The 21,702-nt window shown below is 41.8% G+C and overlaps 1 protein-coding gene across 2 annotated transcripts; it reads left to right on the top strand.

Annotated features, from left to right (window-relative positions):
- The first annotated feature begins 38 nt into the window (after positions 1–38).
- Positions 39–21,286, top strand: CWF19L1 (CWF19 like cell cycle control factor 1). 2 transcript variants are annotated; one of them, XM_039338422.1, is made up of 14 exons: positions 39–170; positions 731–815; positions 6,386–6,464; positions 7,737–7,838; positions 9,348–9,562; positions 11,184–11,302; positions 12,219–12,303; positions 13,150–13,287; positions 15,401–15,512; positions 16,739–16,818; positions 17,501–17,710; positions 18,216–18,335; positions 19,129–19,226; positions 19,962–21,286. In XM_039338422.1, the coding sequence occupies exons 1-14, from the start codon at positions 145–147 to the stop codon at positions 20,104–20,106; spliced, it is 1,614 nt and encodes a 537-aa protein (XP_039194356.1). In that variant the 5' UTR covers positions 39–144; the 3' UTR covers positions 20,107–21,286. The 2 variants fall into 2 exon arrangements, with proteins under 2 accessions (XP_039194356.1, XP_039194357.1); XM_039338423.1 differs by lacking the exons at positions 39–170; positions 731–815; positions 6,386–6,464; ... (1 more) ...; positions 9,348–9,562; positions 11,184–11,302 and adding an exon at positions 11,335–11,807.
- The last annotated feature ends 416 nt before the right edge of the window (positions 21,287–21,702 follow it).

Here is a 21,702-nt window from a genome sequence, read left to right on the forward strand (position 1 = left end):
CGCCGCCGCCTCTCCCGCCGCTGCATCTAACAAAACGGAACGGACTCTCCCGCCTCCACTCGCGTCCTTCGCGATTCCGGCGGAGCAATTTGCTTGTGACACAGCGTCCGAGAAGGCGGGCGGAAGCGAGGCGCCGCGGTTGTGATGGCGCCGGAGAAGCCTTTGCGCCTGTGAGGAAAAAGGGCGAGAGGGGAAGAGGGGTGGTCAGGGAGTCCCTTTACTTTAAAAATCAAGGTCCTGGTCTTAATGGGAATGTAAAGAAGGCCGCAAAGGACTGAGCTTTACTTCCTTTCTCCAGAATCCACTGGTCGTTTGGAAGGGTGGCAGTTTAATAGCAGCGTTTCTGATTTGAGGATCAAAAGATCCCAGGTTTGGTCTCCATTTGGTGCTCGAAAACTGACTTAAAAATCTTGGCAGCTGCTGCAGAAAACCAAGCGAGCTGGGTGGCGAATGATGTGGTTCTGGAGCATAGTAGCCACACCTGGCCAATCCCTTCATTTGAAGTTATTAAAGATGGAGGAGCCCACGCTTTTCTTGGGCTCTGGCTACCTGGGGAATGGAGATATTTCCTGAGTTCTCTGGCTCACATCAGTGCATTTCTTCAAAACAGCCACTCAAGAACCCTTTTATCAGTAGTTTTGTAGATTATTTTACCCCCAGGTTTCCCTGTCATAGTTTGTTGATTCAGGGGCTCTTTCTCTGCTTGAGACATGCTTGTTTCTTTCCTTAGGTTGGCCTGTGGAGATGTAGAAGGAAAATTTGGAGCTTTATATTCCAGAGTTCAAGCTGTTCAGAAGAAAAGTGGAGCATTTGATGTAAGTTTGCTCCATAGGATAATATCCTCAAGCACAGAAGCTTCAGAATGCAAAATGTCTCTATCTTATATAGTCTTCCAATCTGTCTCAGTACCTGCCAAATGAGGAATCAGTTCATTGTTTATGTCAGCACTGGATTCTCTTCTTTTTCCAATCACTACTTCATTTATTCCACCGTCTAAAAAATCTGAGAAGCTTCATAGAGAAGGTGGAATCTGTCAGACCAGCAATGGCAATTCCACTAATGGAATGATACGACGGGATACTGGCATTTCATGTAACTGATCAAAACCCCTTGCTACAATATGTCATGATAATGATAGTTTTTTCAGACTGCACAGGGCTATTTAGTAATAGTAATAGTAGTAAAGTTGGAAGGGACCTTGGAGGTCATCTAGTCCAACCCCCTGCTCGGGCAGAAAACCCTACACCATTTCGGACAAATGGCTGTCCAGTCTCTTCTTAAAAACTTCCAGTGTTGGACCATTTATTGCTTCTGGAGGCAAGCTGTTCCACTGATTATTTGTTCTCACTGTCAGGAAGTTTCTCTTTAGTTCTAGGTTGCTTCTCTCCTTGATTAGTTTCCACCCGTTACTTCTTGTGCTGCCTTCAGGTGCTTTGGAAAATAGCTTAATTCCCTCTTCTTTATGGCAGCCCCTGAGATATTGGAATACTGCTATCATGTCCCCCCTTGTCCTTCTCTTCGTTAAACTAGACATACCCAATTCTAGCAACCGTTCCTTATATGTTTTAGCCTCCAGTCCCCTAATCATCTTTGTTGCTCTTCTCTGTACTCTTTCTAGAGTCTCAACATCTTTTTTACATCGTGGTGACCAAAACTGGATGCAGTATTCCAAGTGTGGCCTTACCAAGGCATTGAAGAGTGGTATTAATACTTCACGTGATCTTGATTCTATCCCTCTGTTAATGCAGCCTAGCACTGTGTTGGCCTTTTTGGCAGCTGCAGCACACTGCTGGCTCATATTTAAGTGATTGTCTACTAGGACTCCGAGGTCCCTCTCACAGTTACTACTATTGAGCATGGTGCCACCTATGCTGTACTTGTGCATTTGGTTTTTCTTGCCTAAATGTAGAACCTTCTTTTTTCACCATTGAATTTCATTTTGTTAGTTAGTGCCCAGTGTTCAAGTCTGTCCAGATCCTTCTGTATCTTAAGCCTGTCTTCTGGAGTGTTGGCTATTCCTGCCAGCTTGGTGTCGTCTGCAAATTTGATGAGTTCCCCATCTATCCCTTCATCCAAATCGTTGATGAAGATGTTGAAGAGTACTGGGCCCAGAACAGAGCCCTGGGGCACCCCACTACACACTTCCCTCCATATAGATGCAGTTCCATTGAGGACCACTCGCTGAGTACGGCCGGTCAGCCAGCTACGGATCCATCTGGTGGTGGTTCTGTCTACCCCACATTTTTCTATCTTGTCAAGTAGTAGGTTGTGATCTACTTTATCAAATGCCTTACTGAAGTCCAAGTAAATTATGTCCACAGCATTCCTCTGATCCACTAATTTTGTCACTTGGTCAAAGAATGCAATAAGATTTGTCTGGCATGATCTATTTTTGACAAACCCATGTTGGCTTTTAGTAATGACTTTGTTTGCCTCTAGGTGTTCGTTGATTCGTTGTTTGATTATCTTTTCCAGGATCTTCCCAGGTATTGAGGTCAGGCTGATAGGTCTGTAATTTCCTGGATCCATTTTTTTTCCTTTTTTGAGGATGGGAACTACATCAGCTCTTTTCCAGTCCTCTGGTAGTTCCCCTGTGTTCCAGGATCTTTGAAAAATATAGTTCAGTGGCTCCGATATCACATCTGCCAGTTCCTTGAGAACTCTGGGGTGTAATCCATCTGGTCCTGGCGATTTGAACTCATCTAGGCTGGACAGGTGCTCACTAACCATTTTCTTGCCTATCTTAACTTGTGTTTCTGTTTTGTTTTTTATGGCACTATTTTTGATAGGTTGGTCTGTTTTTTCCCTTTGTGTAAAGACAGATGCAAAAAATGAGTTAAATAGTTCTGCTTTCTCCCTGTTGCTTGTCACCTTCTTGCCACTTCCACCCACTAATGGACCAATCATTTCCTTCACTTTTTTCTTGTTTTTTACATGTTGAAAGAAGCTTTTTTTGTTATTTTTGACTTTGGTCGCAAGCCTTAGTTCATTTTGAGCCTTGGCTTTCTTCACTTCATCTTTGTAGGCTCGGGCTATTTGCTGATATTCTGACTTAGTTATGTTCCCCTCTTTCCACTTTCTATACTTGTCCTTTTTATCTTTCAATTTGTCAGAGAGTTCTTTATGCAGCCATGCTGGTTTCTTTTGAGAGCTGTTGTTTTTCCTCTTTGTTGGTATTGTGCTAGACTGTGCTTTTATTATCTCATTTTTCAAAATTTCCCAAGCTTCTTGAGTTGTTTTCCCCTTGAGGATTCTCATCCATGGAATCCTTCCCAAGCCCTCTCTAAGTTTATTGAAATTAGCTCTCTTGAAGTCTAAGACTCTAGTTTGACTGTGTTCTATTGGTTGTGCTTCTATAATGTTGAATTCTAATATTGCATGATCACTTCCTCCCAGGTTCCTATGGCTTCAACACCGTCTATCATTTCATCTCTGTTAGTGAGAATTAGATCCAAAATGGCTAATCCCCTAGTTCCCTTCTCTACTTTTTGGGAGACAAAGTTGTCTGCTAGGTTTGCCAGGAACCTGTTTGATTTTCCACTTGGTGCGGAGTTTGTCTCCCAGTTGATGTCAGGGTAGTTAAAGTCCCCCATTACTATTGTGATGTGCTTCCTACATACCTTAGTTAGGTGACTAGCAAAAAGTTCATCTATTTCCTCTGTTTGGTTGGGTGGTCTGTAGTATACACCTATGGCAATGTCATTCCCCCCCCCTTTTATATTGACCCAAATGCATTCAAGACAGTTTTTATCATTGTTGTACTCTATTTCTGTGGAGATGTAGTTATTTCTTATATAGAGAGCAACTCCACCTCCTCTTTTATTTGGTCTGTTTCTTTTAAATAATTTAAATCCCTCTAGCTGTGTGTTCCATGTGTGGGTTTCATCCCACCATGTTTCCGTAATGGCAACAATATCGTATCTGCCCTCATTAACCTGAATTTCTAGTTCACCCTGTTTGCTGTTCATACTCTGTGCATTGGTGTATAAACATTTGAGTCCTTTGTGGGTGGCCCTGTGTTTCCTTTCTACATAACCTGTGTGGTGCCTGAGTTCCCCTATTGTCTTACCACCTATTTGGTTAGTGCACTTTATGTGACACTTGCTATTAGAGGCTTCATTTTACTTGATAGCAAGGTTGGTATTCTTGTCCACACACACATCTATGCTACATGCACTGATAGCCCTATAGTTTTTAAATTGCCGGGGACAGGGTTGTTCCGTATCAATTAACTCCCTGTCCCCGCTGTTTAGTTTAAATTTCCCTCCAGAAAATCTGTGAATTTATAGCCGAGTAACTCAGTCCCTTTTTTTGATGGATGCAAACCATCTCTTTTGTACATCTTTTGATTGGACCAGCTACTAACATCGTGACTAATATATCCAAAGCCTTCCCCTTTACACCACTCCTTTAGCCACATATTGAATTGTGCTATGCGCTGGCCTTTTCCGTTTTGCTCCTTATACACTGGTAAAACCTCTGAGAAAGTAAGCCTACAGCCTATTCTGCTAAGTTCCTTCCCCAAGCTCTGGAAATCATTCTGCACAGAGAGTACATCTTTTTGGGACAGATCATTAGTGCCAAGATGTACAATAGCCTCCACATCACAGTCCTTGCTGCCATTCTTGATTATTTTAGAAATACGCTTCTTGTCCCTACTGGCAGTAGCACCTGGAAGACACCTGACCTCTTTCAAAGCCTCTGTGTCCTTTCCTAAATTTACATCCCTTATAATTGAATCACCTACCAGAAGGTAGCTTCTCTTTTTGGGAGCCTTTCTATTCTTGCATGACTGATGTGCAATACCTGATTCACACTTCTCCCTGTCAAAATCTAGTTCTTCATCTCGGACCACAATCCCCTGCTTATTTGAGTTATCTTCACAAATACCTTTACCTGTCTCCTTAGTGTCCCTATTAAGGTCAGCAAGGGCACTGTAACTGTTGTGCAGGGACACAGCAAAAGCTTTGTGTTTATGGTTCACAGCTCTCACCCTGCCAGATCCCACGGTTGTCCACACTGCCCTTTTCCTGCAGGATCTTTGTGGTAAAGGAGGCTGATAGCACGGAGGCTTACTAGAGTAGAGGGGCTGAACTGGACACCTAATTTCTGCCCGAAGAGCACGGATTACAGACCCTAGGTAAATGATCTGTCCTTGTAGGCTAGTGATTTGTTTACAGATAGGACAGTTTCCAAGTTTGAAAAGGGTAGTGCGAAAGACAGCTGCAAAACAGGTGTTGCACTGAACTAAGCCAGACATCTTAGATACAGGGGATGTCAGACACACTTGCCCTGAATGTACTGCTACTGTTTGTGCTTTTTAGTTATATAATTAGCGCGCCATCAGGCGCGCGGGCCGCTACTTTCCTGGTGGATTCTCCCAAAACTTACAGATTATGCAGCAGCTGATGCAATGTAGCACGTTCCAGCAGCCCAACCGGAGTTGAAATGGGGTTTAAATAGAGTATAATACACTATAAATATAATGGAGATCCAATCAGGGCCTCGCTACTTTCCTGGTGGATTCTCCCAAAACTTACAGATTAAGCAGCAGCTGATGCAATGTAGCACGTTCCAGCAGCCCGACCAGAGTTGAAATGGGGTTTAAATAGAGTATAATACACTATAAATATAATGGAGATCCAATCAGGGCCTCGCTACTTTCCTGGTGGATTCTCCCAAAACGTACAGATTTAGCAGCAGCTGATGCAATGTAGCACGTTCCAGCAGCCCGACCGGAGTTGAAATTTGTATCACTTCATTAGATTAAACTATTTTTAATCCACTCAATAGTCCAAATTCTCTAGGCAAATTATAGCTGATTTAAAGTATTATGATAAAACAATGAAAATAGTGCACCACTTTAAAAGAAACCAGCAGAATGAATTATGGAGAAAATACACAAATAAAAGTATATTAAAGCTATCCTTGTTGAATTCATCATCTTTGTTTCTGCTTTAAAAGAATATTTCACTATGTCATCTCAAAATTGTATTCATTTTTATACTTTTACACTATTTTAACCCAAACATTTGTCAGCATTTTGTTCATATAGATATTTCAAGTTATTACCTTAATTGAACTCTTGATCTTAAAATTAGCTTTTTATGACTGAAATTGCTAAGAAGTAAAATTTTTATATCTTTCCTGAAGGGGAGAATATTTAAATAAGCAAATGTGCACCTTAGCTCCTTTCTTTTTTAAAATTCAACCACATAGTACTGATAAACAATGGCCTTGCTGAAATATCCATGAAGACCATTGTGATGTCCCAGATTGAGCAGGCAAATGTATAGATCAGGGAGCACTTTAAAGATGAAATGTTTTCACCTTGATGTATCTCCTTTGTTTATTCCAATCACTGGAATATGAATTGTTCTTACAGTTCCTCTTGTGTGTGGGAAACTTCTTTGGCTCTGCTCAAGATTCAGAATGGAAAGATTATCAAACAGGAGCAAAGAAAGGTAAGGAAAATGACTGCCCAATAGGATCTGTGGCCTTTGCAACTGACAGTTGGTCATGTAGTAGAATCTTTTTCACAAATCTGTCACTGCAGCTTAGACCTCATTTTTGTTTACATAATTAGCCTATGTCTGGACTGTATCACTTGAGGAATTGGCTTGCTGATTCTTCTATAACAGCGGTTCTCAACCTATGGGTCGCGACCCCATTTGGGTCGATCAACCATTTCTCGGGGGTCGCCAAACAAGGTGATCCGCCATTTTTCCCCCTTGGCGGCGCTGCGCATGGGGGCGCCGCGCCACGCATGGGGGAGGCGCCGCGCATGCACGGCACGTTTGTGTGACGGGGGTCGCCGTCACACAAACGTTGAGAAGCACTGTTCTATAACAAATGAAAATTCTTCACAATAGGAAGTTTGACAAGGAGAAATATTGATATTTGTATACCAAAGCCAATTCAGATAAATTCTCTTTAATATTTCTATAATGTACTTTATCCCATGTTTCTGAACCAAAATATTTCTCTTCTATTCCCTACTCCCACTGATACTTTGATCACAAATTAAATGTGCATACTGCTGGTTTTCATATCAAAATAAACATCTTATTACTTTAATGTAATGTGTATTACATAACATTTTACATAAGGGGTGTCAAACTGCCGGCCCATGGGCTAGACGCATCCAGAAGCCGCGCCTACCCCATTGCTGGCAATGGCAAAACGTCGCAAGTTTGACATGTCTGTCCTACATGTTTACCTACAATTTTGTTATTAAGCTACTTAGAAGCTCACAGAGTATATACAATCTCAAAAGTAGAAATGTTTCAATTTGATTCAGGCAAAATTATGACTATATCAGATACACCAAGAAATAAAACAGCATATTTCTGCACCCACTGGAAATGAAACATCAGTTGACTTCTGTGCCCCAGGAAAAATAGAGAAAACCCTTTTAAAATAGAACCCTTATATGTTTGTAGTGAACAGAATTATACAATAGTTATATATTTGTGTTGTGTTACTGTTCAAAAATACAGAAGGGATGCTTTTAAATAGCAGGTAACGGAAAATCCTCACTATCATTTGCACGAAGCACAAAAATTCTTCTTTACTGCTCTACAGCATATACTGGAATGGCAAGAAATTTCTTAAAATAAAAATTAATGTCATGTAAAATAAAACTTTGACTTAAAACATTTTGCTCGTACTAAATAGAATACATTTCTGTTATTATTTTTTTCTTTAATTGTACTTTTGGGGAAATTCTATTTTAGCTCCTCTACAGACATACGTGTTGGGTGCCAATAATGATGAAACCGTGCATTATTTTCCTGATATCAGCGGATGTGAACTAGCTGAGAACATCACTTATCTAGGTAACCTGAAAGGTTTTTTTTTTATGAGTTAAGTTCGGGGGTATAAATGTGAAACCACTGAAGTTGGAATTTCTGCTTTCTCCAAGTTTCTCATATAAGCTTCTTGTGGTAACATGATAGACATTTGCTAGGCATAGCTAAGCATTAGCTCATATGATTCCCAATGTTAAAGGTTAAGCCCCTAGGACAGGGGTGTCAAACTCGCAAGGTCACATCACGTGTCGCGACATATCGCAACTTTTTTTCCATTGCCAGCAATGGAGTGGGCACGGTTTCGCTATGATGCATCCGGCCCATAGGCTGACAGTTTGACAGCCCCACCCTTGGAGGTAAGAAAGAGCTGATTGTTGCTGGGATTCTCACTATCCTTGACTAACTTCCTCTTTGTTTAAATAATGTCCTTTTTTTAAACATCAGAATGTGAATTTTCTGAGGTATCCACAATTGTTTCCTCATTTCCCCCAAACAGAGTGAGACATCTATTCATTGTAGTTTTGTCTAGCTTTTATTTGCAGTTTGGAAAACTGCTGGCATCTGTTCATGCATTGGAAATTGTAAGGAACAAAAGACATTTTGTTTTATTTATTTTTTCATTCATATTTTTATACTGCCCAATGAAAAACAGAATATACAAATTAACATTAATTTGTTAATACTAAAAAAATTATAAAAGGCACAAATAGAATAAAAAGATTAGGCAGAAGGGAGTTGTTAATTACCTAGGAGCCACCTTAATGTTTTGCCAGTCCCCTAGTGTCCCCAAGCCTGCTGACACAGCCAGGTCTTAAGGGACCTCCAGAAAGCTAAAAGGAATGAGGCCAGCCTATTTCAGGGGAAGAGATGTTCCATAAAGTGGGAGCCACAGCAAAAAAGGCCCATCAAATGAAATACCCTAACCCTAGTCATGGGACCCACAATAGATGTAATCTGATAGAGGTAGTGCTTCAGATGTAATCTGATAGAAGTAGTGCTTCAGCCCCATGCCGTGTAGGATTTTAAAGATCAAAACCACTAACTTTAATTCAGTGTGGAAAATGTAGCTCACAGAACTGAGGTGTAACATTTTTGTGTGCTTCCTTGACTAGCTCCCCTTTCTTATGTTCAGGGTGGAGATGGACGTAAGGCTTAGGTTCATCTAATCTTGCAACTCCCAATTCGTTCTTAAGAAGAAAAAATGTGATATTTCTTCAATCTTTTCTCTGTTTGACTTTTTATGTATGATAGACTGCCACTGAATTTAAATGTTATGCTACACCAGAGCACAAGACCGTTGAAAGATGTGTGAATCTAGCCACTGACACATTCACATGCATCTTCTGTAAAGACTGGGCAAGGGGCAGTTCATATCTTTCAGCACAAAACAGAGATCCTCCTGTATCAATTAAAATACATAGTTTGTAACCATGTATTGTTTGCATTTGAGTGTGCAATATGTACGATCTGGAGCCATTGTTGAAGCATGTTTCCTACAAATTCTCTGGCCTGAATTATGTTCCATTATATGCATAGGACGCAAAGGTGTCTTCAGCGGAGCTTCAGGACTTCAGATTGCTTATCTCAGTGGAGCTGAATCCACAGAAGATCCAGCTCCTGCACATTGTTTTTGTGCTAAGGATGTGACTGATCTCAAGACTTCCTTGCAATCCACCTCAGAATTCAAAGGTGTAGACATCTTGCTCACCTCTTGTTGGCCCAAAGGGGTAGAGATCTTTGGCAACAGCCCAGTAAGTAGTACATTGGAAAGGAAAAGGAATTGTATGATAGGATTTATGTCTTGCACAAAGACTCATCATCTGCAGCTGGAATGTACCAGATTGGCAGTGAAAGTAACTTTGATCTTTAGCATAAACCCAGTAGAAAAAACCGATTGTAAACTAAAGAATGAAACAATAAAATATATTAATAATAACCCATGGTGAAATATAAGAATACTAAGTGCAAATCAGGACAAGAATATAGGAAAACTATTACTGTTCTCATAGGAACTTTTAAAGAGAGGTTTTTCCTTTTTGAGAAGTCCAATACCCACTCTGTTGTTTATTTAGAAGAGCTGGGAAGACTTGCCTCTTCATCCAGGCTGTGGCAAGGAAGAGTGAGATCACTTAGTATATCGTGCTTGCATTCTTATTATTATTAGATTTTTATTCCATCTATCTACTTCTTCCTCCCTCCTCCCTGTAGGTGTGTGTAAAAATAAAAAGGCAGCCAGCATACCAAATTCTCTTGCCTCCTCTTTTCCTCACAACAACCCTGTGAACTGGGTTGAATTAAGAGAAAGTGACTGACTGAAAGTCACCCAACTGGTTTTCTTGCCTAAGTGAATGTAGAACTCACAGTCTCCTGGTTTCTAGGCCAAACTGGCTTTATCATTTATGTGTTATTGATCTGAATGTAATTTCTTTGATTGATTGTTGTGAGCCACCCAGAGTCAGGCAGGACACCAGTTTAATAAGTTATTATTTGATTTAGACCAGGGCTTTTCAACCAGTGGTACATTGGCACCTGGCAGGTGGTATGCGACCATCCTAGAAAATGGTAGCGGGGGAGGGGAATGAGCTGAACTGGTGGCAGCATCGCACAAGCCTGAGCGAGAAATGGCTGGAGCTGCAGGGCTGTCAGGGCTCAGCGGAAGCGCCAGGATCAGCGCCAGGCTCCAGCTGGAGCTTGGCGCTGATCCTGGCGCTTCTGCTAAGCCCTGAAGAAGCACCAATCAGCTGGAAAGCAGCACTGATCCTGACGTTTCTGCTGAGCCCAGAAGAAGCGCCGATCAGCTGGAATGTTGCAGCATCTCCAGGGTCTTGTGATTTACATTCAGATGCTTGGCAACTGATTCATATTTATGACAGTCACAGTGTCCCAGGGTCATGTGAAGTGACCAAAACCTGCTGCAACCACTCAGCAGACGGGGGGGGGATAAAAACCAAACACCCCCCACCCCACCCCCGCTGCCAATCCTCAACAGAAATGCTCAGAACAATGTAAACCTTGACAGGAGGAAGAGCGTGGCTGGGCGGGCAGGCAGGTGTCTTGCTCAGCTGTGGCTTGGGGGGCACTTTTTTCAGTGCCATTGCAACTTCGAACAGTCACTAAGTGAACTGTTTTAAGTCGAGGACTACCTGTACTTTATCACTTTGCTTCTTTTGGGGGGGGGTCATCAAGTTTTTGACACTTTACTAGGCGACTGGTGGTACTAGGATGTTGCCATATCCTAAAAGTGGTACAATGGGTGAAAAGGTTGAAAAGCCCTGATTTAGACCATGGAAGCATTATTGATATATTGTCTATATATAAATCCACTGTAAATAAAAATTAAATAAATTTGTGTGGGGGTTTGTTTTTTTACAGGGAGATGTGAACTCTAAGAAATGTGGTTCAGGGTTAGTATCTTTACTAGCTGCAAGTTTAAAGCCCAGATACCATTTTGCTGGTCTTCAGAAAATCAATTATGAAAGGCTTCCTTATAGGTATGTGAATCCTTGAGTAATAACTGCTGTAGCCAGTAAACCCATTTCTAAAACTGCAGCCAAGTTGTCTCAGTACATTTGTTAATGAAGTAATTTGCATAAATATAAGAGCACGAAAAAAGATAAGCTAGATCAAATCAAATCCCATCATATATTCTGTTCCCACAGTGACTAACTGCAAGTAGCACCAACTGCAATTGCAACCAGAATTTCCCTTGGTAAGCAAGGCAGTTGTTAAGTGAGTTGCACCTGGTTTTGTGACTGTGTTTGCCATAGTTTTGAAGTGAATTACTTACAAGTGAATTGTTATGTGAATCATGCAGTCAATAAATAAATCTGGCTTTCTTCTTCTGCCCCCCCCCAATTGTTATCTGGCTGGCAAGTTCACAGATGGCTATCACATGACCTCAAGTTAGTACAACTGTCATAAATGCATGCCAATTCCCAAGTGCCTGAATTTAGATCACGTAGCTGTGGGAATGCTACGACAGTGCAAGGACCTGGCGTAAGTTTTTCATTGGTTGCTAAATGAATGCTTGTAAGTCAAGAAGTACTGTAATTACTTATAGAAAACCCATAAGCAAGACCAGAACATGCCAAACCTTTCAGTCATAACCCAGGAATCTGCCATATGAAAACATGCCTCTGATATTGGAGATAATATATAGTTACAAATAGTAACTTTTTATAGTTTTGCCCTCCATTCTTCTCATAAACAACTTTTTATGGAATTTGTACAAACTACATGGACAATTTTAACTGAAGTTCATGTTGCACACATGTTATACAGACTGAAGCTTCCAGAAACAAACAGAATTTTTGTGGGAAAGTTGTTGCATCTGTTTTCTTCAAGGCAATTGAATATCTTCCAGATCAGGGGATGTTTTCTAAAATCTGTGCAAAATTCTTTCTACAGGAACCATGCTGTTCTTCAAGAATCCGCACAACATGTCAGCAGATTCATCGCTCTGGCCGATGTTGGCAACACTGACAAGAGAAAGGTGAACAGAGACTTTTTTTGCCTTTTCATACATGAACCGAACAGAGGAATAATCAGGTTGTTTACAAGCTGATATATTTCTTGGCCTAAGCAGCACAGCTTAATTTTGGTCAAGAAATTTAACTACAATAATACTTCCATTAAAGCAAGCCCATAAGTTGCTTTACATTTGATGTTTTGCATTGAAAGATGAGATAATTCTTTAATTGTTAATTTCTTTTTTTTTTAACTGCTTTATTGGCTTTCATATATTTTGTCTCACAGATCACAAAGCCCACAGGTTTATGCAGGAGTATCCAATATATAAGGCCTTCTGAGCATATTGGAAATATAGGCAAAAAGTTATATGCTCACAAAAAGTTATATGTTTAGCATAGCCAGTAGGCACATTCCCTACCAATCCCTCCCTTGGTATGGCCAGCCTCTCTTGCAGGTCCCCTACAGTCTTTCCTAGTATCCCTTGTGAACTGTCAACTGCCTCTGCTACTTTGGTACTTCTCTCATTTTGCTGTGATATGATTTGCTAATTGCAGTGGCTTGACTCATGAAATCTGCTAAGCCAAAACCAAATTGACTATATGCCTCGTGGCAATGTGCAAATAAATACAGCTATTTTAGTTGGTACAATTTGCTGCATATGGCTGGTCCTACCCTTTTGACGTGTGTGTATGTGTGTCTACATCTTTTGTAACTTTGTTATAAAAGCCATGTGATAATACACAATTTTCATTGTTTGCATGAGAAAATGCATACTTTGATCCTCTGGTTTTAGAAAGTGCTTAACCATTAAACAATACCCTGCAGGTTTTTTGCTGTAGCTCTGTTCCTGTTTTGTGATTCTTTTCAGTATCTCTACGCATTCAGCATTCTTCCAATGAATTCAATGGATCCTGCAGAACTCATCAAACAGCCCCAAGATACCACCGAGAACCCATACCGAAAGCCTGGGGATGGAGGTTTTGCTTATGAGTTACCAGATGCAAAGGTAGAAGGATTCAGCATTCATATTTTCCAGTCTCTTAGGCCTGCTGAACTTGTAATACAGTTTTGGAGTGGTCTGGAATAGTTACACCCTGCCACTGTCTCTGATGAATGCATTCCAGTTCTGGTATCATCCTCTTAGATCAAACATGTCAAACACAAGGCTGCGGGCTGCATCCGGCCTGCCCTGTGGTTCCGTCTGGCCCTGGGATCTGCTCTGGAAACAATGAAGGACCGGCCTGCGGCACTTCGACCCAGCCCAGGCCAACCAGGCACTGATCTACAACCTGGTGCCAGTTATCAAAGCCAGAACATGCTCAGCCTTAGATCCAGGGAACAGCCCTGGAACCAGCGACAGGCATCCCCGCCCCCCCCCCCCCCCCGGGCGCACACGCAAGCAGAGTCTGGCATCCCTGCTGGCTGTCTTGACTCGCAGGCTGACTTTACCCAGGACACCAGCACTGGTCATTTCCTGTGCGCATACCCAGGGAATGGGGCAGAGGTAGCGGGGCAGCTCCTCACTGGTTCCAGGGCTACCCCATGAATCTAAGGCTGAGCGCGTTCTGGCTTTGATGGACGCAACCAGATTGTAGATCAGCGTCACCGCCACCACCACCACCCCCAGCACCTCCATGGCCTGCTGGCTGACCTAGCCTCACAGCCACAAGGTTTCCCTTTCACTGAGACCAGCCCTGCCCATGTGGAATAGCGACAGCCAGCAGCAGCATGACACCGGCGGTGCTGGCAATCTCGCCCCGTCCCATCACCCCTTCCTGAGCACGAAGGAAGGAAAGAGATGAGAAGGAGAAGGAAGGAACGGAGGGAGGGAGAGAAAAGGGGAGGAACGGATGAAGGAAGGAAGAGAGGGAGGGAGGGTAGAGAGGCAATTTGGTTGGAGATGCCCAGTTCACACAGTTCTGCTTCAATCCTGAATCCATTCAGTTGGGCTCAGAGGAAAGGAGAAAAGGAAAGAGGAAAGACAAACAAAAAGAAGGAAAGAGGGTAAGGAAGACGAAGGAAAGGAGAATGAAGAGGGAAGGAAAAAGAAGAAAAGGGGAGAGGAAGATTATAATGAGAGGGAGGAAGGGTCTGAGCGAAGTCCCGCCATAGCACTTGGCCACAAGCAGCCCTGTTGCCCTTTCGCCATCCCCTTGTCCCCTCCTCCTGACCTCTCCTGGTGGTCTCCCATCCTATCGCTGAGGATGCTTTGGTTACATAGCCGGGTCTCCTCGCAGGGAGAGGGAGTGGGCTTCCCTCTGACCCACACATTTTGCCCTTCCACACACACACCATGAGCAACTTGGCCAAGGAGAGTGAGCCAACCAGCAGCAGCCTTGAGGTGGAGGTAAGCGCAGCCGGGCACCCCCTTGGGAAAGGCTGGACTGGGCGCTTGCCCTCCACTGTCCGGGGCTCCGGGCAGCCTGCATCACCGGGGGTCCTCTGCATGGCTTGAGAGGGACAGCAAGGCTCTTCTGGTAGACAAGGGTATAGTGCTCATCCTGGTCTCACTTTCCTCGGCTGGAGACAATGGATTCCCCCCCCCAGCCCTGCCCAGGCCACCACAGGCGCCCCCAGACACGAGCGACGTTGAGCTGGCCACGCCCACCCTGGCCCCCCAAGGTCAACCACAATCGTGATGCAGCCCTCAATGAAATGGCATTTGACACCCGTCTTAGAAGTGTACAACTTTCTTTAATGAATCACGCCTCTTCTGCTGGACATTGGTAGGACCATGTAACATTTGGAGTAGATCTATGGCTGGATGCATCATCACAAACCAGACACACTTTCCCATTTCCTTTCCTCTTCTACATAGCACTGATTTTCCCTCCTTTTTCGGTTAATTAGTTGATCGTAGGCAATTTTCCAAATTTCCTTAAAAATTTTGGATTTATAACATTCCTTAGAAATAAGAAAAGCTACGCTCATTCTTTCTTTCATTTCACACACATACATATGCTTCTTTTGTATTTGGGACTCCTCATGTTCCAGCTGCTTTTTAAAAAGAGCTTTAATCCAGATGTGTAACATGTCAAACTGAAATACACATAAAAACATTTTTTGGGGGGGGGGGATTGTCCTTTGCCCTAACAGCCAATTTTGCTTTGCTTCCAAAGGAGGAGGCTGCTAGCCAATTTTTTTTCGATTTAAGCAACAAGCCTAAAGGAAAGAAACGTCCTATGAAAGGAGAAGAAAGACAGCCACCTAAGCGGTCACCTTTCAAGCCCCGTGAGTACCAGACTCATTTATCTTTTAAATATTGAGCAAGAAAGAGCACAGGGTTACAAATTGGCCCAAACCAAAGTTGGCTACATAGTTTTCATTTGTTTCATTTGTATTTATTTTGAAACTGCTCAGGGAGACCATCAGATTTAATACATTTGCAGAAAACAACTAAGGTACTTGGAAAAGTTCAAAATGACTGACCTCACTGTATTGGTAAAAGACTTTGATTCTATTGGTATTATTATTGATCTGAGACAAACTGTTTGCTGTACATTGAGAGATATTATCTAGGACGGATCTGCAACCTTAAACACTCAAAGAGCCACTTGGACCCGTTTCCCAGAGAAAAGAAAACACTGGGAGCTGCAAAACTTGTGTGTGCACGTGTGCACACACAAGGGGTGGGAAGCTTGATTGAAGAATTTAATTAAAAAGAAATAGAGGCTGCTGTGCATGAGTTCTCTCTGTCTCTTTCCTCTCTCTCTCTTTCTCTATCTCCCTCTCTTTCTCTCTCTCGCTTTCTTTCCTCTCTCTCTCTTTCTCTATCTCCCTCTCTTTCTCTCTCTTGCTTTCTTTCCTCTCCCTCCTCTTTTTCCTCTCCCCTCTTTCTCTTTTTTCTCTCTCTCCCTCTCTCTTTTTCTCTCTCTTCTTCCTCTCGCTTTCCTCTCTCTCTCCCTCTCTCTTTCTCTCTCTTTCCTCTTTTCCCTCTCTCGCTCTCTTTCCTCTCCCCTCTCCTTCTTTCTTTTTCTCTCTCCCTCTCTCCAATTCCTCATCAATATTTGACTCTTTATTTTTCAAAAAAATGATTTATATTTAACACATTAGCCTCCTTGATCACCAATGGGAAGGCGCGGTGTGAATTCTGCGCATGAGCTGCGGAAATTCAGACACTGGCATCCTCAAAGCTCTCGCCGCTTCCTCGCTCGGGGCGCACCACTGCTTTATGTGAGCGTTCAACTTTGCGGCTCAGCTAAACTGTTCAGCTGCGGTGGGCCGCAGTTCCCATCAGATTCAGGAAGCCTGGGTGATGGAAACCAGCTGAAGCAATCCGGCTGGCCCAGGGTCAGGCTGGCTGTCCAAGGTCCCGTCCAACATTATTACTACTACTATTATTATTAACGAACATGTTTTTTGAGTAATTTCCAAGCCTCGGACTTCTGCTTTATTCGTCTCTGTTTGTCAAAACTTTGACACTGAGTTTCTGATATCTATTTTCTCTGATTTTAAAGCATTGCCAACAGCTGCCTGCTGGTTTTGTCTTGCCAGCCCAGATGTTGAGAAGCATTTAGTGGTGACCATTGGCACTCATGTAAGTATCTATTTTCCAATATCTATGCTTTAAAGATGAGAGGGCTAAATTATACATAATACAAATATTCAAAATTTACAGTAGATTTGGACTTCATTGGAAATGTATAGAGAACATCAGGGGCAGCTCTTTCGAATATTGTTCATTCATCAAACTGATGTGAAATAGAGCACTTGTTTTTCATTCATAAAAATTATTCATAATACATGTTTCTTGTCACTATTAATCAGATGTTGACAATCTCTCTTTTTCCGCAATTCTTTTATTATCGTTTGGCAACATCCTGCCAATCTTCATTGCGTTTAGCAGTAATCAGTTTTCTCTCTAGTTCTTTTGTCTACAAAGTGGCATAAAAACATCTAATAATGACTTTTTAGTAGTTATCTCTGACTGTAATTTTTGTTTCTTTGCGAGTGGAAAGATTCGGACAACATTTCAGAATGTCAATACTGTTCCTATCAGTTTAACATTAATAGTATGAAGAGATTGGCTAGGGGAGGAGTAGGCAACCTCGGCTCTTATGACTCGTGGACTTCAACTCCCAGAATTCCTGAGCCAGCCATGCTGGCTCAGAAATTCTGGGAGTTGAAGTCCACGAGTCATAAAAGAGCCAAGGTTGCCTACCCCTGGGCTAGGAAGTGCTAATGATTCTCATCGGCTGTTTCTTGGGTTCTTTTCCTAGTGCTACCTTGCCCTTGCCAAAGGGGGCTTGTCACCTGATCATGTCCTTATTTTGCCCATTGGACACTATCAGTCAATGGTCGAGCTTGGTTCAGAAGCAGTGGAAGAAGTTGATCAGTACAAGTCTGTGCTGAAAAAATTATTCAAAGCCAAAGGAAAAAGGTGTGTGATTTATGAAAGGAATTATAGGAGTCAACACCTCCAGCTCCAGGTGAGGCATTTCTGTCTTTGCAGGATGTTTTTAACAGCAACACTTAGTGAAAATTTCTGTATATTTTGCATATGATTTGGTGATTTTAACAGCACTAAGAGCCACAGAATATCCTTTTCTTCAGTATAAACTTTATCTGTACATTCTCTTCATAGACAGTGTTCTGCTTATACCACCATGTTTTTCTAGTGATATATTGTGGTAGTTTCTATCTGGCTGACCAGAAACAGTATCTGAACAGCATCTGGCTACCACAGAGAATATAAGTGAGGCAAGAAAACTGAGGATTCCAGAAGAAAAACAAATCCTCAGTACTTCATCTCCCACAGCCGATTTTCACATTCATAAGTTTAAGACTGCAAGAGAGGCATTTGCCTTTCATCATGATGATAATCTTTGCTGAGGGCCCTCTTTGGTCCCAATGATGGAGCTCCTAATTTGCCTTAAATATTGCTTTTTTAACTTCCTTTTTTCATTCCTAAGTGCTGTGAAAATATTCTTTTAGGTTGTTCCTGTACCCCAGACCTGTTGTAGTACTGAAGACATTAAGGAAGCCTTCATAAGTCAAGCAGAAGAACGTCACATTGAATTATTAGAGATACCAGAACATTCAGCTCTCAAACAAGTAATAGTTAAGCCATTGCTTCCTTTGTTTATATCAGAGTGTTGCTGCAAGGGATTCTGGGAATGCAGGAGTTGGATCTCAACCTAGCATGTTCTTTTATGTGCCCTTTCCTTTTATTTGTAAGCAGATGGCAGGATATTGAGTCAGCAACTTCAATGTGTATTTTTATTACATGTTTTACATACTATCAGTGAGGGTTTCCTGCAGCAGGCTTCCGCAGTCTGAGCACTCTCTAGCAGCATGGTCCTCAGTTCCAAATGTTCAGCCACAGCTATTGTCACTGGCTGGTAATTCTTGCAGTTAAAACTACATACATTTAAAGAAAACCAAATTAAAAATAGCCCTTTCACAACACTCCTTGCACATGTTTTTCTGTAATTTAACTATCCTTTTTTTCTCACAAAGAGCATCTTGACAGTATATCTAAATGTATCCAGAATAACGAATACAAAATTACCAGCATCACTTTTTTAAAATATACATAAACTTCAGTTCCTGCATGTATTTGTTGTAACTTGTCAAAAGTCGCCCTTTTAAAAACACCTATGAGTTTGCAGAAAAGGAATTATAGCCTTAATCCAGTTTTATCACATCCTGAATGATATGAATGAAAAATTGCTTACTGAGGAAAAATCCAGCTGTATCACAACTTTGGCACTTGCTTTCCTTTTCCTGGCAGCCTAGTAAACATGCTTCAGAGATCATGTATTTTTTTTTTTGTCATCCACACAGATTCTTCTTTGGAAGGGAATGGTCAAAATATTGCTACATGGAAATGCTTCTTGTTTTTCAGATAATTCAGCCAGGGACACCGTATTTTTATGTTGAACTTGATAACGGAGAGAAACTCTTCCATCGTATTAGCAAAAACTTTCCCTTGCAGTTTGGAAGGTTAGTTTATTCTACTTGACCTTATTTAATCTCTCTTTTTTTTTAATTGAAAAAAAAATGTGTGGTTTAAATAGCTACCTAAGTCACTGATTGACTCTGGGCAGCTTACATTTGGATGGAAACATAAAAAACATAGGAAATAAAAGCAAAGCACAATAAACATCCAGAAGCTGAAAAAAGAATAACAAAAAGATTATAGAATAATCAAGACCAACTATTTCATAGACCAGAGGTCCCCAACCTTTTGGGCACCAGGGACTAGTTCTATGGAGAAAGGTTTTTCCACGGACTGGAGAGTGTGTGGTTTTGTGTGCTGCCTGCATCCCATGATTGAGGCTTTGCTTGTTTGTGCAGACTGGTTGCTGGCATGCCGTGGTCCAGTACCAGTCCATGGACTCGTGGTTGGGGACCCCTGTGATAGACCATTCAGAAGCCCGTAGCTCTGGATTTTGCCCATCAAATGGAATGAAAGAGTGTTGTAAAGACAAGCTGTAGCTTTATAGTTGCTAACTCCTGTCTTTGTTCTCAGTTGGGGTTACATCACCATTTTTTCCCTTCGGCGTCTGTTCCTCCTTGTTAGGTTTCATTTACCCCTCCGCATGATCCTCAAGTAGAGACATAGATATCCAGAAAATCAAGTGGCTTTTGGAATATATGGCTAAGCAGTCGTCAGTATTGGGAACTTGGAACACTATGACAGAGTAACACTAGTTTGTATTCTGCTATTTTCCATAGGGAGGTGCTGGCCAGTGAGGTCATCCTTGGCATGCCTGAGCGGGCAGACTGGAGAAGCTGCCAGACAGGACGGGACGAAGAAACTGCTGCAGCCCAAGACTTCCGTCAAGCCTTTGAACCCTTTGATTTTGCCCAGTCGGATTGAGTATCTGAATGGAAGTGGGAAAGCTCTCTTGAACAGCTTTCCTTTGAAGCTTCCTGTCCAGCCAGAGGAATTTTGCGTGGGTTGGAGTTCACCTTTCCTGCTGGCTAGGTCATGAAGGAAGGCCTTTTATATGACGGGAACCAGTGCTTCCAATGAAGATTATTTATGAAGTCTTGCTGGTCTACAATTCGGGTCTCATTTTGTCTGCACTTACTGACCTGTGGCTTCCAGAAGGCCTTCAGAAGAGGGACATGCAAAAGATTTTCTTTTGCAGCTGACCTCTCTGTTCCAGCCAGTGAGTTCAGGAGCTATGAGTCCTCCTAGATTGGGGAGTTAGTTTAAATCCTCTGACATTGGAGGTAGATTTGCATAGTGTGCATCACACAGTACCCCAAGTTCTTGTGCTCTGGCAGTAAATCACTACTATCCAGGTCATGCACAAAAAGAGAAGAATACAATCTTTGAAAGCAGTGGAAGCCTCCGCACTCTGCTGTATAAATGGAGAGGGAGGGTGAGAAGGCTAGTGCTGGCTGCAAACTGATTGTGCAAAGGGGAAAAAAAACATGCACAGGCAAGGAGCATTTGACAATGTTTTATGAAAATAAGGGAAGTCAGATGTGCAATGCAGATAAGTAATCACTGATGACTCAAGTTTTCTGTTCATTTCCAAATTTAACTGTCAGATGGTTGGGATTTTAAATAACTACATATATATTGGGAGAGTGAGAGAGAGAGATTGTGAATTGTAATGTCAAGCAAACTACTGGCTTAATGAACAGACTTGGAGAATGGTTAAAATATTTTAATGGTTTGGTCAAATGAATATTTTGAATGAGAATGTGATTTTTTTTATATGTAAAAAGTATTTTTTTATATGTGAAATATTTTCTTGTCATGAGCTGCTGGTTAGCTTTATCATCCGGGAATACAGTCATCTATATGAGCTCAGTTAAACTTTTCAACAAATCTGATACTTTTGAGGAAGTGATCGTGATTTATGGGGAAATTATAAGATCTCATATATTACAGTAATAGAGTCATAAGGGGTCCGTTTCTTATGGTTTGCTTACAAATTCTCAAATATGACAAAGCAGCCTTTTAATTTACTTCTTTCAGTAACTTCCTTGGACACCTTATTCAGTCTAAAAATCCAAATTAAAGTTTCTCCAATAAATGGCAATGTGGTCTTGTAGCATCCAGTGAAGGAATGCTTCTTTCTAATTAATTGGTTTCATTGTTGAACTGTTCCTAATGTTAAAGCATTCAGCCAAAACGAGCTTATAGACATTGGGGGTGATATGCTCATATTTCAATTAAGGCAGAAGTTAAAATGATCTACTCACTGGTCTTCTCCAAAAGTTTTGAACTATCGTGCTGGAAGAAGCATATAGGTAGTCCTCGACTTATAACAGTTCATTTAGTGATGATTCGAAGTTACAGTGGCACTGAAAAATGTGACATATGACTATTTTTCACACTTACGACCATTGCAGCATCCCCATAGCCACATGATCCAAATTTAGACACGTTGGCAACATATTTGTGATGGTTGCATGTCATAAGTGGAACCTTCTGACAAACAAAGTGAGTTATGCA

Source organism: Crotalus tigris, unplaced genomic scaffold (assembly GCF_016545835.1).
Source record: "Crotalus tigris isolate CLP2741 ecotype Arizona unplaced genomic scaffold, ASM1654583v1 scf7180000017701.1507938, whole genome shotgun sequence".
Classification (NCBI taxonomy): Eukaryota; Metazoa; Chordata; class Lepidosauria; order Squamata; family Viperidae; genus Crotalus; species Crotalus tigris.

Bases quoted from the DNA above. Each gene is read 5' to 3' on its own strand.
- CWF19L1 (XM_039338422.1), top strand. From the start codon at position 145: ATGGCGCCGGAGAAGCCTTTGCGCCT. The intron at 816-6,385 runs GTAAGTTTGCTC...TTGTTCTTACAG, and splicing joins AGAAAAGTGGAGCATTTGAT to TTCCTCTTGTGTGTGGGAAA. The intron at 12,304-13,149 runs GTGAACAGAGAC...GATTCTTTTCAG, and splicing joins GCAACACTGACAAGAGAAAG to TATCTCTACGCATTCAGCAT.